This window comes from Charadrius vociferus, unplaced genomic scaffold (genome assembly GCF_000708025.1).
Source record: "Charadrius vociferus isolate BGI_N301 unplaced genomic scaffold, ASM70802v2 scaffold90, whole genome shotgun sequence".
In the NCBI taxonomy this organism is placed as follows: domain Eukaryota; kingdom Metazoa; phylum Chordata; class Aves; order Charadriiformes; family Charadriidae; genus Charadrius; species Charadrius vociferus.
The window spans coordinates 1,675,140-1,692,384 of NW_009647222.1; the positions used below are offsets into that span (position 1 = coordinate 1,675,140).

General features: G+C 45.9%; 1 protein-coding gene across 1 annotated transcript in view; it reads left to right on the plus strand.

The window, feature by feature from the left end:
- The window catches only part of CACNA1C (calcium channel, voltage-dependent, L type, alpha 1C subunit), a 416,023-nt gene extending 399,312 nt beyond the window's left edge, over positions 1–16,711 (plus strand). The window contains 10 exon segments of the mRNA XM_009879632.1: positions 1,564–1,666; positions 3,853–3,954; positions 5,393–5,520; positions 6,672–6,806; positions 7,790–8,142; positions 10,412–10,540; positions 11,010–11,119; positions 13,114–13,217; positions 15,823–16,146; positions 16,415–16,711. Of these exon segments, the coding sequence (XP_009877934.1) occupies positions 1,564–1,666; positions 3,853–3,954; positions 5,393–5,520; positions 6,672–6,806; positions 7,790–8,142; positions 10,412–10,540; positions 11,010–11,119; positions 13,114–13,217; positions 15,823–16,146; positions 16,415–16,711 (1,785 nt within the window).
- Positions 16,712–17,245: the final 534 nt, after the last annotated feature.

Below are 17,245 nucleotides of genomic sequence, written 5' to 3' on the forward strand. Positions count from 1 at the left end.
GGGCGGCAGCGACCCAGCCGAGCGCTGGAGGGCCACCAGCAGGCGGGTTGGCCGCTAGTCAAGAGACATCGGCGCACCGCCAGCCCTCTCTCTAGCTGGGAGAGCATCCATGCTAACTACATACAGCTCTCGCATACCCAGCACTGAATCAACCACACCCGTGTCTGATGCCACAAACACACATCTCGAGACAGATCAGGACAGACAGAAATGACAGGGCAAGTAAAAATCCCTCTGAGATTTTCTTTCGACTAAGCAGTGCACCAAAAACCTGGTGTTATCTCTCATTCTTGCTTAAGTAACTGACAAATATTAAATGGCAAGGTGAGCGTGGTATTAAAATACAGGAAGGGCAAGGACAGGTTTTCTGTGAAAATGTCTCACTCATTTCTTTGGTTGTGAGACTCCGGCTATGAAAAAGAACTCTCTCTAGTGAATAATGACATGTTTATAATCTTTATGCTTCCCTCACTTGAGGTGCTCTGTTCATCTCCTCGCAAGTCTCAGAGTTTGTATGTGATGCTTGTAGTTGTTTTTTATATCATTCCCAGAGCAAAATACAAAGCCCGGGGCCTGTACACAGAAATATATGACTTCTGTGGCCTACTGCCGATCCCTTTCCATCTGCTGTCTTGCAATTGTTTGTTGTCTCAATCTAGTCCAAATCCCCCAGTCCATGATTGCAGTGGTAGTGATGGGGGATGACACCCTTTCTTCCAAATTGGTACTGAACAAGGCCTGTTGCATGAAAGTGTCAGAAGGCAGAGCTCGAACAAAACCAACCCCTGAAAGCATAAGAGTTCAAACTAAGCCCCTGGTGTTTTTACCTCCTGAGACAGAAGTAAGGACGTAAGGTCTGGTGACTCTGCTACATCTGTCTCAGATATGTGTCATTGGCCTCACTGACGTTCACCCTACAGCTGCAACAGCACTCAGCACTCACTCTTTGTCCTGCATGGCTTTACAGAATTACTGCAGGGCAGACACAGCCTTGTTTTAAAAGGGAGAGGGGCACTTGTTTGATAAAGCAGATCAACTTTCAGGTTTGGCTAATCCCCTTTCTTCAAGGCTGTCACCTAAAAGAAAGATCCTAACTCTCTGTTTATATACATTTGCACCAGGCACAGCTTTAGTACAGGCGAGTTTGCAAGTGTCCCATGAGGTATGAAGAAATCAGTTTGCTCTTCATAAGGAAAAAAAAAAAAGGTGTCATTTAAAAGCCAAATGATTTGGGGACTAGATCAAATCTCTGTCAATGTAATACGCTGTGGGCAAATGCCCACTGGTCACTGGGGAAAACAAAGGTTACAAAGTGATAGCCATATTGAAGAAAACAGAGTATCTAGCAATGGGAGAGAGACCCCAGAGCAAACACACCGTGGTTGGGACCATCAGTGGCTATGACAAGCACTTTTTTAATTGTGTAACTAAATCCACAGGCCTTGGCTAGCTCACGTGAGAGGGGTGGCAGGTCTGGAGGTCATCACGGGGGAATAATGAAGAGCATGCTTCAGTCCATGTGCTGGCAGTATGATTGTTCTCTTTCTTCTCCTTACTCCACAGCGCCTTGTCTCCATGAATATGCCACTGAACAGTGATGGGACTGTCATGTTCAATGCCACTCTCTTTGCACTGGTCAGAACAGCGTTGAGGATCAAGACAGAAGGTAAGAAGGTTGCTGACTACAAGGTAGCTGAGTGGTGTTCATGCTAAAGCCTGCTGAGCTGGAATACAACGACAAGGAAATCTTGTGTAAAATGATCCCAGTTACTCATATGCGGCACATGGTAAAAAAAGCAACGTAAAGATGTTTGGCGAAATATCTTCTAGAGAGAACAGTGTTTCCAGTTACCTAGAAAGTATTCCCATAGTATCGTCTCAGATTATCGATCGTGTTCTTTACAGTGGTCTCAGAGTTAAAAGTTTTAGATCAATGTCCGCTCAAACAGCAACCAGGGGAAGGAAAAAGGGCAAAGAAGCCTCCCCTTGTGCAAACCCACGGCTTTTTGACCTCTGTTGCCACTGATCTTCCAATCCAAGGCAGGCAAAAGAGCTTGGCCTCGAGGGTCTCACCCCACTGAAACTCCCACTGTGCTTCCATTAGCATGAGTTAACATCACACTGTAGTGACAGAGGTGTTGTAGCCTAAAGACAGATGAGAAGCAAAGGGACTGTTAATAGCTTTGCATAGACCAGCGGCTACAGTTGGGGAAAGCAGACAAGATTTGGGGCTCAGCTTGTCCCCTTTGTTGCACTCTGTCGCCTGCTGTAATGAGAGATATTGGTCCTGAGTCAAAACCTGGCTTCATGTAATAATGACATGCCCTGAAAGAGCGTGTAGGTCTGTGATTCACAGCTAAACACCTCTGGCTCAGGAGTGGCCGCATTACATTTCAGGCATGGGAAAGCAGAGACCAACACAACCCTAGCTTGCTGTGCCAGGATTATACTGACAGCTGAGCCAAAAAGAGTGGTAAAATTTAAAAATTATATTAAGGCCTTGGATGTTGTGCTAAACAGAACTTGACTGTAGCCAAAGAGACTTTCCTGAGGAAAAAGCCAACCACAACCCCTGTAGAACATCTTGTGTCTTATGAAACAGAGACCCAAAAAGGATTCAATTTTTTTTTGTCTGTCTTTGCCTCAAACTCTCCAAGTCATTGCCAGTGAACTCCTGGGAAACCACCTAAAATCCTCAAACTGCTTGCTTTCTTGCCTTAGCAGGATTTTGTAAGTGGTTAGGGCAGGAGTTTGGAATTAGCCTTCCTGGGTCAGATTTCTGCCTTTGATGCTGTCCACCTGTTTGATCCTCAGTAAGTTACTTAGTGTCAGGACGCATCTTCACTGCATCCCATTAAGGGAGCTACTGGCATGCAGAGCCCTGTGCGGCACATTGAGGAGCCTTAGTGCTGGGGAGCATTAAGAAAAGCTACGGGAACAGCGCCTTTAGGAGGAGAAGGTAGTGGTTTAGTACACATAGGGAGAGAAGAGAGCTTCAATTATGAGGGGGCTGAATGTACATAAATCAAGAAATAAAATCGAAGGTGAGTCATTTGGGAGGAAATGGGTACCTAGAAGGAAAGGATATAAACCGAACCTGCTTCACTCACTCTCGAGGGGTAGTATGGCTCGATTAATGTCTCATTTAGCTCAGAGCCCCTTGGAGGAACATGTAATGTCTAAGTTCAGACAGTTACATAAAAGGCTTGTTAGAGCCTATGCTGTTCTTTAGAGAATAAACGCAAATATCCTGGGACAGTCCTCTGAGTTGGATAGCGAAAGCCTTGCACACGCTCAGAGTGCCTTGTCAGAGCACTGTGCAGGCTCTCCAAGGCAGACTCTTGGCACCATGTGAAGAACTTGATATCTGCTGGGAGGCAGGGATTGCAACAGGTAATTCTTGGGAAGTGCTGCAGGCAGGCCCAGGTCTTCAGATTTCTAGGTGCATCTTTACCACTAATTATTTGTCTTCTCCAAGCTGTAGTTTCCCAGTAACTGACCTCTGTTCTTATCATATTCAACCTTCACTGGATCTCAATTAAAATTTGAAGTGTTAGATGGGATTGTTGCTTTTCAAGACAAAGTAGCACCATGGTTCTGTTGTTTCTGGCTGTTGCAGACTATGAATAAGTAACGCAGTCTGCTTCCTACCCTGAGATGACTATGCATATTTAGGAAGAAGACCTCTTGCTGTGAGAGGGCTTTAGAAATGGTCAGAGCATCTCTTTGCCCAAAACTTTCCACTACTGAAAAAGCTCTGATATTTTCCTTCTAAGATGGCCATGCCAGACATGAAATTGTTCCTCTGCAGGGTGTGCTTAATTCCTGTCTCTGATGATTTTCACCCTGCAGGTAACCTGGAGCAAGCCAACGAAGAGCTGAGAGCAATAATTAAGAAAATCTGGAAGCGCACCAGTATGAAGCTGCTGGACCAGGTGGTGCCCCCCGCAGGTGGTGAGTGCAGGATCTTGTCCCAGACTTTGAACGTCTGTCTTTTTCCCCACCTGACATGTCCTACCGCACCTCATGATCATCAGGTGGAATATGGGGGACAAGCTTTCTCCTACAAGATGCTATCTATATTTCATCAGGCTGAGATCTGTTTCTGCCTGTACTAACGTTAATATCATGTTCTTAGTGCTGAGAAATCAGGGAAGGAAGAAAAGATGTATAAACAGGAGTTAGGAACCTCTATTCCTAGATCTCGTTCCAGTTTGATCATAGGCATTTGCTTCCCTGGACATTACCTGGTGCCTGCTGGGGGCAAAGGAAGCAAGCAGAGCTAAGGCTCCAGGAAGGATGATGTGGACTTCATCTGACTGCTAAAAGATACTGCCTTACACTCAAGTTAAGGATGCAGCCCCATCTCATAACCCCTTCGTATTTAGCAAAACTACCTCTACTATGGCATATAATTCTTTTTTTTACTCACATAACTGCTTTCTACTATGATACCTGGGGACATTCCTTAGCTAGTCTGAACTAGTGTAACAAATTGCTGTGGGTTTCTATGCAGCGTCCCTGGCAGGCTGTAATTACCAGGCTTCTGGGACACTCCTTTGCTAAGCTTCTTGGGACCCGAGGTGCACGGACATCCAGTGTGGCCTTCACTGACCTTCCAGGTGGCTCCAGGGGCTGTAGCACAAAACACCCCTTGGTAGTTGGTTAACAGTTGCAGACAGATCCTGAACCTCGCTCAGCCTGCTCTGAAGTCAGTGGACCATGTCTTATAAAATTTCCATTGGGTTTGGAGAAGGGAGGAGAGTTACCTGGATAAAAACTTAATGCACATTTTGGCTCATTGGCAGTTTGTATTGAGTGAGAATACAGCAATGGCTGTGTTTCTGGGGAGAGGTGATCACTTTTGTTCGCTCACACCCATGCTAGGCACAACAAGACAGAATTTCAATGCAGAGAAGGGCCAGATCAGATCTGGAACGGATGGTCCGTCAGATGCTGTTGGTGAGCCCAGACCCTGAGTATGTCTTACCCCAGGATACCACAAGACAGAGCAGCATGCGTTGACCCAGACTGGGAGTCTGCTGCTATAGTAAGATCCTATGTTGTAAGCCAGTATCAAAGACTGCAAATGTTAGAGGCACTTCACCATAAACAACATACATCCAGAAGCGCGTAGCTATAGGGGTTCTGCGCCAGCAGAGCCAGTCTATCCAAATGCCATGTGCACCTCTCCCCCTGACTATTTATAGCAAGCTCTGGCCGTGCAGCAATCCCTTCCTTCAGCTCTGCATCCTGATGCCATAAAAAGCGGAGTTGTACTGCGGTACCTAGTGTTTCTGCTGTGAATTGCAAGGCTCACATTAGCAAATACACTGTTTAAAATCAGTTGCTTATGTAATTATATATACATATTTTTAATACCCCTTTGCAGATGACGAGGTGACCGTTGGGAAGTTCTATGCCACTTTCCTGATTCAGGAGTATTTCCGGAAGTTCAAGAAGCGTAAAGAACAGGGACTGGTGGGCAAGCCCTCCCAGCGCAACGCGCTCTCCTTGCAGGTGACAACCGGGCACAGGACGGACAGGGGTGGTACAGTAGAGGCATTTGACCCCACTTCCCTCTCAATCATTCTGGGGACTGCAATGGGCTATCCCCACTGGAAAGGAGCTTGTAGACCCCTTGAACTGCCACATCAGTCCTTTTGGGTAAACATGTATGTACCATGGGCCACATCCCTGAGCTCTGGAGGCAGAAGGCACAAGTGAGGTATATCCACAGTTTATCAATCTGCTGGCTATATTTGATATTTGGGCTCCTTTTAGAGAACTGATATGAAGTATCCAGCAGACATTTGCTTATTACCACATTCATTCTACCCTTTCTGAGAGGAATCACTGTAACAAGATCAGGGAGAGCATGTTGCCAGGAGGCAAAATCAGTTAAAAAGCAAAAAGCATACCTGGATGCTAAGGCCATCCAACGGAGAGGGAACTGGGCTCTAAGACCTGGGATCCGTTCACCGCTGTGCTACATGTTCACTGGGTGGGCTACCAGGCTGTGTGAAAGAAGGAAAAAGCCCTATTGACTGTACAAGCAGCACCATTTATGTCCCTTGAGTGTACAGTAAGGAAGAATGGTGACTCTAGAGTTCCAGCAAGCTAAAAAGTGCTGTGAAGCAGCCATAGATATAGACCGAGGTCTCAGCATAACCACAGCTTACCTCCCTGGATGGACTCCCTGGAATGGATTTCAGACAGTGAGGGGCTTGAGAACTGTCCAGGTCCAGATGCCAGAAGTTTAGCTATAAAATACATATTTAAGCTGCTGATCAAAAAAAAAAAGATATTTTCAGAGGCACTGAGTACGTGGTTCAGCTGGAACTGTGGCTGCTTTAGGGCTTCTGGTTGCGGATCTGAGAACCCAAAATTGAAAGCATGCAGACTTGCTTCGTCAAGCCTGTGGATTTATGTCTATGTCCTGTTGTGATGGAGCCAGGGAACTAGCAACAAACATTCCTGCGTTGAATTGCTATGAGTTTTTCCCTCTTTACGCTGGAGATGAAAGAACAGAATTTGTTGGTGTTTTTCTAGGAGCTGGGGGTGCTATATTAAGTGAGAGGGCTTCACAGTGCTTAGGAAGAAATAGCACTGCTTTTATTTCTCATATGCCCAGTCGGAGATATGAAGCTCTATAGTTTGCTGTTTTGCAGGCTGGTCTGCGCACACTTCACGACATTGGGCCAGAGATCCGACGAGCAATTTCTGGAGACCTGACAGCTGAAGAAGAGCTAGATAAGGCCATGAAAGAAGCTGTTTCTGCTGCCTCTGAAGATGATATCTTCCGGGTAGGTGGTGAACAAGTTTACAAGCTGAGGCTAGACCAGTAGCCGAGCTCAGAGAGTGCTACATTCTCTTTTATGCACTCTGTATTTCAGCTGGGCCCTCCTTGTTTTCTAGACCCTAGAGTAGTGGACTCAGGGTGTCAGATCCTGAGATCTTTGCACAGTTTTTATCCCATTTTCTTCTCAATAGAAGTTTCCCTCATAAAACCTAAATAAAATCAGAATAAGAATAGCCAAAGAGTCTGAAGAACAGATCAGTTCAGACATCCTACAGTCTGCAGAGCAGCAGTCAGGCACACTTTGGTGTTTTGTTCACTCCTCCTTTCAGTAGCACAAGTAGTGTCCTTCCAAAAAGTGCACCTGAACCCAGTAGAGCTCCTATGGAAGGAGGACATTTTCTAGGACAAAGTTACCTAGATCTTCTCTTTCTTATTTCATTCCTATTTCTTGTAATTGTCTTTTCTGGTAATATTTCCTCTCCTTTGGCATTTTCCTCCTTTCCTTTCAGAAAGATGCTGTCAGTCCCTTTCATTACTCATCATCTAAACAGTACATAACTGGCTCATTAAATCTTCCTTCATTTGTTCCTCCAGGTGATTAATAGTTTCTGGTGCTCTTCTCATGTCTAAATGTTGCTTTGTAACTGTATTGTGAAATCCAGAAAGCAGTTACCTGGTTCTTGCATCCCTACCCAGTCCTGCACTCCCATGACTGGTGGGAGGTGTAGAGACACCTTTGCCTCACCTATGCACCTGGCTGGTCCTCTGAAATATCTTAGAAAGCTAAAGCTTTCACAGCCTGTGTGTACCTAGTTTCTCTGACAGAGAAGTCCATGCACTATCCTCTGGCAGAGAGAGCACCAGTGCCATCATGCACACTTGTGTCCTCACATTTCTTTTCCTCAACAACAGGCTAAGCAGGAAACACCAGGGCCATTGCACATCTTCTCCCTCACAAAGGGAAAATAATTTCTGTTTCTCTGACAGAGAGCTGGAGGCTTGTTTGGAAACCATGTCAGCTATTACCAAAGTGATGGCAGGAGTGCGTTCCCCCAGACCTTCACCACCCAGCGACCTTTGCACATCAATAAGTCTGGCAACAACCAGGGAGATACTGAGTCTCCATCTCATGAGAAGCTGGTGGACTCCACCTTCACTCCCAGCAGCTACTCATCTTCAGGCTCCAATGCCAACATCAACAATGCCAACAACACTGCCCTGTGCCGCTTCCCCAGCCCACCCAGCTACCCCAGCACTGTCAGCACAGTGGAAGGCCATGGGACCCCCTTGTCACCCACCATATGTGTGCAGGAGGCTCCTTGGAAACTACCTTCCAAAAGGTAAGCTTCACAGAGCAAAGAGTGGGTCAAGGGACCAGGGAGAGGAACATGCATGCAAACACCAGAGCTCTGCTGCCTAGCTGAAGTCACCCACCAGACATTGCCCAGCCTGCAGCCTGGATTGAGCCTTCTGGTTCTCCACTTGCGCCAAAGCCCACAGTGCAACAGATACACATCAGTTGACCACTGCAAAGCAGCAGCACTCTCACTGACCAACACACTTGATTTCTTTGGGCTTTATCATGAAGAAACCTTTGTAAGAACCAAAAGGAGCTTTCTGTATCCTTCCTTCACCACATGGAGGTGTTTTGTCAACTGCTAACTGAAAGACAAAGGGACTGCAATTCATCTCTTAGGAGCCCAATAGGGACCTTGGTGGGAGACAGCGGTTTTTCAGTGGGTCACATCCCTACAGAGGTCACCAAAGGCATTCTGCGAGGCATTTCTCAGAAATGCAATACTGCGCAAAGCAAAGAAAATCCCTTTCTCTGGACAGCTTTCAGTCTGTCTACACGTAGATGACAGATACGAAAGGAGTATCATTTTTCTCAGTGGGGAATTTTTTTTTTACCATCTCAGTAACAGCAGGAAGGAGGTGGAAAAAATTTTTCAGTGCAGAGAGTGGGCAATGTGAAAAGGTGAAATGCTGCCCCAGCAAAGAACAGAATAGGACAATAAGATGGAGGAAATTCAGTGGGTGCAGAATTGCCCAAGCAAAGAGTCCAGTGGTGTTTCTATTTCATGCCTTCCTGAGGGAGGCCGCAGGAGTTGCACAACATGTGTTACCATCTGCCCTCCCCCTTGCTGACTTGTGCTGATGTGATGCTGATAACATGGTGTTCTTTTCTCTTCTTGCTTCCTTGGGTGCCTTCCTTGAATTAGGACGCATTACTACGAAACACTGGGACGGTACGTCTTTTCCCTCATGCTCTAATGCTCTCTGGGTGTGAGACCCATTGTTTGTCCCATTGAAAGTCCAAATCCCTATTAATGCTGAACATGAGCTTTTCTTTTTGGTGTCAGTAGGGCTGAAAAACAGGTGACAATCACCATGACATCTCCAGAAAATACTCCCAAATCAGGGCTTTTCTGCCCACAGGCAGGTAGTGATGCGTGGACTGTTTCTAGCTGGTTTCTAGATTTGGGGTTTTTTTTACAGCTTCTAGCTGGGCTCACAACATCTAGGCACTCTCTGTTCACAGTATGCAGTGGCATGTTCGTACAAAAATTCTGTAGGGTTTTGGCTACGCACAGACTGTTGAATAGGGGGAGCTGCCACATACTGATTTCTCCCACCTGCACCTTAGCAGTTTTACTTGCCTCCCATCTCAGCAGAAAGGTCACTCCAGCACTATCCTAAAGGCTCTTCTATACCATACATATGCACATTTCTCCTACTGCTTTTTTTCTCAAATCAAATGACAAAATAATGTTTCCTATCCAGTCCCTGAAAGATGAAAAAAACCTGCCCCACAGGTCTCTTCTGCGAATGCTAGTGACAGACTGACATTGGCTCCAACAGCTCCATGTCAGTATCTCGAAGACTCACACTACTTTCAGATTTTACTTTACTCCTCAGAAAACACAAACTCAGATTGAAGTATGAGGACTGAGAAATGAAACAGAGGGACAAGGAGGAGGCAAGCAGGGAATGCAGGGCTGTCGTGCTTAAGGGTTTGAACAGACCCTACCAAATTCAGTAGAAGCACTCTGCAGTTAGTGATGAGAAAAAAGGGACCAAGGATGGAAACGACAGCAAGGAACGACAGCATGAACAGGAGGCAGAGGGGAGAGATGGTGCAGAGTAAGGGATTTGGGAGGCAGAGACCATACACCGCAGAGCTGAGAGGGTTACTGTTAGTGTCTAGGAGGCTTCTCTGAAATTCGTAACGAAGGCTTTTGCCACAAAGGAAAAAGCTGTATTTCCAAGAGCCCTTCTCAGATTTTACTTCAGTTCAGTGAGGTCTATCTTTGGAAATGTGGTCAGTGTGATGTACACATTTATAGAGTACATGTCGTCACAAATGACAAAAATATGTTTACAGTATTGTTCAGCATTGATTTAAGAAACTCTTCCTCTGAAAGAGGACACAGACAAAGGTTGTTGCTTTGTGTTTGTGAACTCTGCAGCTCTGTTCAGTCATTAATTTCTCTATGATAGCTCTTCAACATTAAAATAAACTAAGACAGATGGAGCCTGTCATTCTTGTCTTTATAACAGGTTGTCTTTACCATCTCCATATCTTGACTTGTCTTTTTTGCTCATTAGCTCCAGTTCCAGAGACAGCCAGCTGGCAATTGTTTGCCAAGAGGAAGTGTCTCAGGATGAGACTTATGATGAAAATTTGAATGAAGACATTGAGTACTGTAGTGAACCAAGTCTGCTCTCTACTGAAATGTGAGCTTTGCAGCTTTAGTCAAGGTGTTTGGGTGGTTCTTTAATTAAGGGGGAGAGGTGGGAAAAAGTGAGGGTTTTCTACAAAAATTTAAATTTATGGGATAAGGCCAGAAGATTTTAGTCAGACAACTGAAATACCAGAAAATAATTTAAAAAAAAAAATGCCGTTCAGCCCCGAGAAGTAAGGATATCTTTCACCTAGGATTTTCCTTCTCCTCTGAATGAGACATCTGGATCTGCAGGGCCTCCCCCCGCCCTTCACTTCTACCATCGAATGTTCCCAGATCTCATCTTTAGAGCATTCTCTGTCTCACGGTCTCTTTTACTGCTCCTGGTCCAGTTATAGCTCGAAGCTAGCTTGCTATTGCATCCATTTGATAGCATGATCTTCCTGGTTTCCCTGCTGGAAGAAGGGTTATTCTGTGCATTATAAGCTGCTTTTCTAGAATCCCTCTGTTCTCCTTTCCAGGCTTGCATACCAAGATGATGAAAACAGACAACTTACTCCACCAGAAAACAACAAAGGAGAGGACACCCGGCACTCTCCGAAGAAAGGGTTTCTGTGCTCCTCAGCACTAGGTAACATCCCAGTGTGACGTGTGGGCTGTGCTCTCCGCTGCCTTGACTGGGGTTCTCACATCTTGCTGGAGGAATCCCAGCCTGTGTGGGCATGGGTGTTGCTGTTTGCTGCATTTAGCTCGTGAGACCAGGAATCCCACGGTGTGCAAACGATCCTGGTCATGCACATGACTCTACTGACTTTATGCTCAGTCAGTAGATGAAACTGCAGCTGTTTGGATAGTCCGTGGGATCTGTTTGATTAAGCCCACCTGTGAATTGGGGGAGTTTATTAGACCACTGTAGATTCTCCAAGGAGTCACCAAGGAGTCACCGAATGGGCTAGCCTTGAGTGTATGGTGTTCTGTTCTGGGTGTATTCAGCAGGGAGAAAAGACAAGTTGTTTCTTTTGTCCGCTACGATGAAAACAGTGAATTTCAGATTAGGTTAATACAATACAAATTTGCTTTCTGCTCTAATTGTACCTGGAGATTTTTCAAGTGCTCGAGTGTGCAAACTACGCCCAGGTAAAATCCGTGAATCACAAGTTTTTATGAAAGTATCAGGACAAATACGAGAGTCTGGAATAAAAAGACCTCTTTTATGTAGAATATTTTTCAGCCTTTTTCCTGAGTACTGGTGTGGAGAAAAAGGACATTTAGCAGAGAAACTAAAAAGAATCCTGTGTATAAAATATATTATTACAAAATAAAAGTGACAGACTAGGTTGTGTAATGTTTAAAGTGAGGCTACCAAGTCTTCACTCAAATCCTCCAGGATGCTTGTACAATTGGCTATTTTAAAAGCGTTTACTTTATTTTAAAACTTAAAATATTAGGCAATGACAATTCCTATATCTATCTGTAAGGCCAAATTTGCAGTCAGTCCTTGATACAGTGCTTCATTAACTACATTCCAGTGGATATTTATAGTGATGTCATACTCATTTTACTAGGATTTTTTCTCTAGAAAGAGAAAATTCTTTTTATCTGCATTGTAGCATTCGTTCTCTGGGTTGTAACATGTTTCTTCCAACCCGTGAGAGGGCCTTTTCTCAACAAATCAATATTATAGATACTATTTTCAGAATTCTAGTTTTCTTTCCTTCTTTAGAAAAATGTCAACAGGATTGAGAAGTCCACAAAATATGTTAGTGTGCCATACAGCTCTATCTTTAATACTGGATTTATTTGCCATTCTTGGGAAGTAAAGCCTGTGCACTTGTTCAGAAACATACTTTGCAGTACTTTTAAATTCCTGCATAGGGAGTACCTTTCTCCTATTTAGAGAAGTCAAGTTTACTTTTATAGCAAGTAGACAATGTGACGGTTTCAATAGTTTCCCCTAAAATCGTTTTTTTTTAAGAGAAAAAAAGCTTTTTTTTCTCTTCCCTTCTCTCCAAATTTTGAATATGCTTCATGTCTATATAAACTGCCTTCCATTCACCAGTGAATTCAAACATTGATTAATTCACTTCCACTTGACCTTGCTATAGACACAGCCTCATAAGCTGTGGTATGTCTGGCAGCTAAGGGACACAGATCACATGCAAGCGGGAGGCCGATGTCACCTGAGCAGCCTGACGTCCCCTCCTGCACGATGTGTACAGCCAGGCACGGCACCAGAGCCTCAGCTGCCATCATCGGTCCCGCTGAGGGCTTTACCTCAACCAGAAAGGTCTGAGAACACTTCCACTGCTTAGGAGGGAAATCAGCTGCCTGGTATCTACTAGGACAGTGGGTTTTTTTAAAGAGGAAAAGTAAAAATCATCATCCAGAATTTTATCTTGCAGCTTGCTTGGAAGGTAGTGCTCGTTGGTCCATGATGCTTGACTGCTTTCTGTAAATACAAATCCTTTGGAAAAGGCAAGGTGTTGAGGGCTTGTTGAGGACAGAGCCTAAAATGTGGGTGTCTTTGCTGTACCTCCAAAGGGACTGCACTACAAGAAATTGAAATCAGATTAACTGTAGTGTAGTATGAACGATTGACATAGTTGTGTGTGATTGCTGTTTCAGGTCGAAGAGCATCTTTTCACTTAGAGTGTCTGAAAAGACAGAAAAACCAGGGCGTAGACGTCTCACAGAAGACAGTTCTGCCTTTGCATCTGGTACATCATCAGGTAAGCATTAATAACCACAAAGGGCCCAGCAATGTAACAGACCCTACCATCTGCAATGCTCCCCCATTGTACCCCAACTAACTTTTTAAAAACCATTTGGGATGGTTTCTCACCCATATCAAAGGTCCAGTTTTTAGAAATCAGATTTGCCATCATGCTCATTCCTGATTTCAGGATTTTTGTCATTCCCAGAAGAATGCTACAGGAACATGTCCTTTGGAGTCAGCAGAGTTATCATTTTCTGATGTCTATGAAAGAATAAAATAAAAAACTAGCTAAAAGATTTAAAAAAAAATACCCAAATTGCATACTGCAGTGCAATTACACTGGCTTTGATGGTAGTATGCATATGAATAAAATGTGCAGGGTCTACTTTCACATTAATTAAAGGTAATCAGTAACTGTAATTAATCATTTTAAAACATAAACTGATTACATGTAATTAATCAGCTTCTTAAGCCCTTTGTAACTGCATTCAGCAACCTAGCAAATGTATGCTTAGGCACGTACCTAGATGATTAGCCAGCTGTCATAGTCCAAAGTAGCTTTGTGTCTTTTAGTTTGATGATGCCACTTTTTGTCACCATGAAAGAAACAGGTGCAGATGGTAGTGCCAGCCTTGAAAGTGAGGCATCCTGCTCTCTGCAGTCCCCCAGGGCAGGGCAGAATGGCCTTACCGTCTCCCCGGGCTGCCACCGAGGCAGAAAATGCCAGGCGGCAGGGGTGGGAAGAGTGAGAAGTCAGAGCAGAGGGCTGAGATGAGCGCGCTTGAGGCTCCCTGGCTTTTCTCACCTCCACTCCCAGACAGTTATCCTTTAAGGATCAAGCTCCAGAAAGCAGTGGTCTGCAGAGAGTTACAGCTGTGGTGGGGATAACCAGCAAATGTGTTGGGGCAGGGAGGAGTGGGCAGGAAACAGCTTCCCACCTTCCCCACAGCAGCAACGGCCCTCCCATGGCAGGACAGGCATAGGGGACACGTGCTTCCTACTCTCTCAGCCCACCTAGCCAGCAGAATCACCTCCCTCCAACCTGTACAAAGAGGATGGAGCTACTTCACTCTTCCTCATCCCACCGTGCAACTCCAAACCTAGAGGGATGGGGCTCTACCCACCCCAGTGTCACTCAGCCAAACTGAAGGGTTACCCTGAAATAGGCATCTGGCCTCCAGCTGACAACACTCAGCAGTGTTCATATGTCTACAAAAATGTTAGCCTACAACAGTGCTTAAAACAAGAACATAAGGTGGAAAGGTTGCCTCTGCTAAGCACCATAGATTTGGTTGCTCGTGAATGCTTGAAGGGGTATTCTCAGGAAATACTCATACATCATGATATGTAAATATATGCATGCCTGCAGGGCATGACTTGTACAGATGAATTTTTAAGGCCCTACTTCCTCACTGAAATTCGATAGGAGTCTGACATCTAATTCCTGAGAAAATCTCGGTGAGGCTTCTACGTGACTAATAATTGATTCTTTTCTTCATCTGTCACTGACATCATCAGCAGAGCATTGTTATTGGTTCCCAAGGATTTCACTGGCAGATGGACTAAGCTTCACCTAACTTTAAATACCTTAAAGTCAGCTGTCTAGTTCAAACTGGTCAGTTTAGTCTCTCTGTGGTCAACAGGGGGAAAGAGCGTCTCCAAAGTAGGCAAGCGTAAGTCTTCTCTGTGTTGTCCTCCAGACAGCATTTTCAGGCAGGTATCCAAAAGAGGCAGGAGGCTGGCTTCTCTCTGCACAGTTAGCTTAGGCTAAACGCATAGCCCTCAGGTGGCTGAAGGGGTATGAGACCAACCCCAGCCCTCCCGTCTCCAACACAATCCACATGCCTTTGTATTTCCTATGCATTTTTTAATTTGCTCATACTAGGCAGTAGCGAGCCCTGTGAGATGAGCTTGTGACTCTGACGGCATTGCTTATGGAACAAGGCAGCAGTCACCATGAATAAGGCATCAGATCAGCCCTGTGCTACAAGGGGCTTCTTGAGAAATTTGCTATAAAAGGAGGCTGGATGACTCAGAGCTTGTGCATATGATTAAAGGAAGGACTGGATGGCTCAAAGTATAATCATCAGATATTGATCCTCTCACCAACAGGAAATGCCTTAAAATCCAGTGGTGGATTTATAGTTATAGCCAACTGCAGACATATCTAAAATTCACATCTGGTATCCGTTCAGCTTCCACAGTAGATACTTACAGAAAACACAGCAATTGGCAGTAAAAGCTAGCGGTATGGGTGGTGGCAGTGGTGGGAAAATGAATTGCTGTCTTACCCACTGGAGAAGAGGTGGTGTTTCTGGCAAGGCTGTGAGGAGCGGAGCTGCATCTCTCCTGTCGGTGCAGTGGCTCCAAGGCTGAAGAACTGGAGTCATGAGAGTTTTCAGTCTGGTGCTTGGCACTAGCGCAAGATACACCATTTAAAGGAAAGCTTGCAAAATGAGTTCACAGGAAACATCCAAACCATTCCAGCAGCTGGCACCTGTTTTCACAAGCCTCGAGACCCTCCAGGCCTTTCTCGGGTAGTTTCTCCAGCACTTCCTCCTTCCAGCCCTGCTTCTAAGAGCAGCCTCTCACTCGTTTCGTTCCTCCTCTGTCCGCAGGCGTTAGCGGTGGCCGGCCTGAGTCCCCTGCTCCAGCGAAGCCATTCCCCCACCATGTTCTCTCGGCTGTGTGCTACGCCCCCCGCAACACCCTGCAGCCGTGGCTGGCCGCAACAGACCATCCCGACTCTGCGCCTCGACGGGGCAGAGTCCAGCGAGAAGCTCAACAGCAGCTTCCCGTCAGTACACTGCGGCTCTCGGTACACTGACACCACCGGCTGCAGCAGCCCGAGGAGAGCCAGACCGGTCTCCCTCACCGTCCCCAGCCAGAGCGGAGGGAGCAGCAGGCAGTTTCACGGCAGCGCTGGCAGCCTGGTCGAAGCGGTAAGGCTGCAGAGTCACGAAAGAGACGAGCAGTGTCAAGGCCAACTAGAAACGCGGCCCTCAGAAGAGCAGGGCAACAGATGTACTGCTGCCCGCAATGCCAAGAGCAGGAGAGCCCATCTCCAAGCGGGGGTTAGCAGCATGAATGGGAGAAGGAGCATTGGGGAAAGTACAGCGGTAAAGAGGGTTGTGATGGGGTGCGATAGGGTTGATGATGCAGGGTACTAATGTATGTCTTTGTCTCTGGTTTCCCTGCCTGCTTTCGAAGGTCTTGATTTCGGAAGGACTGATGCAGTTTGCTCAAGATCCAAAGTTCATTGAGGTGACAACCCAGGAGCTCGCAGACGCCTGCGACATGACGATAGAAGAGATGGAAAATGCAGCAGACAACATTCTCAATGGTAACAGCAAGCAGAGCCCCAATGGCAACCTCTTGCCTTTTGTTAACTGCAGGGACCCAGGGCAGGACAGTGCAGGAGAGGAAGAGGAAGAGGTGCAGAACCCGGATTGTAGAAAAAGTCAGGAGGAGCTCAAGGACAGCAGGATTTATATCAGCAGCCTGTAGTTGCCAGGGCTGGAAGCGATGCTGGTTTTTTATTTGTTTCAATGTTCCTAATGGGTTTGTTTCAGAAGTGCCTCACTGTTCTCGTGACCTGGAGTAACCGGAACAGCGTTCTTCATTCATTTCTGTTGGGACGAGTCGCAGAGTTGGGTGGTGTAAGAAAGCTTTTCAGGAGCGGATATAACCCCAGCACGTGTCCATGAAGGAAGAGTGAGGAGGAGGAGGAGGAGGAGGAAGAGGAGGAGAGCCAGCTCCCTCTTTTTTTCAGTCCCTGCACAAGGAACGACGACTGCCTCCCGAGTGCAAAGGGGAACCTCAGCTTCCTGTGGGTGGCCCCAGCCAAAAGGACCCTGCATCAAACGGGTGTCTTTCAACTTTGCTTGTAAAAATCATTTTGCACATATTCTGTATGAGCCTCACCGTCTCCATAAAGCCAAGGCCCTTTGATTCGGAAGGAGAGGAGGACTTCTTCTGCTGTGGATTCCCGTACCGCCAAGGGGAGGAGGAAGCAGAAGAAGCCCGAGGGCGCCCGTGGGG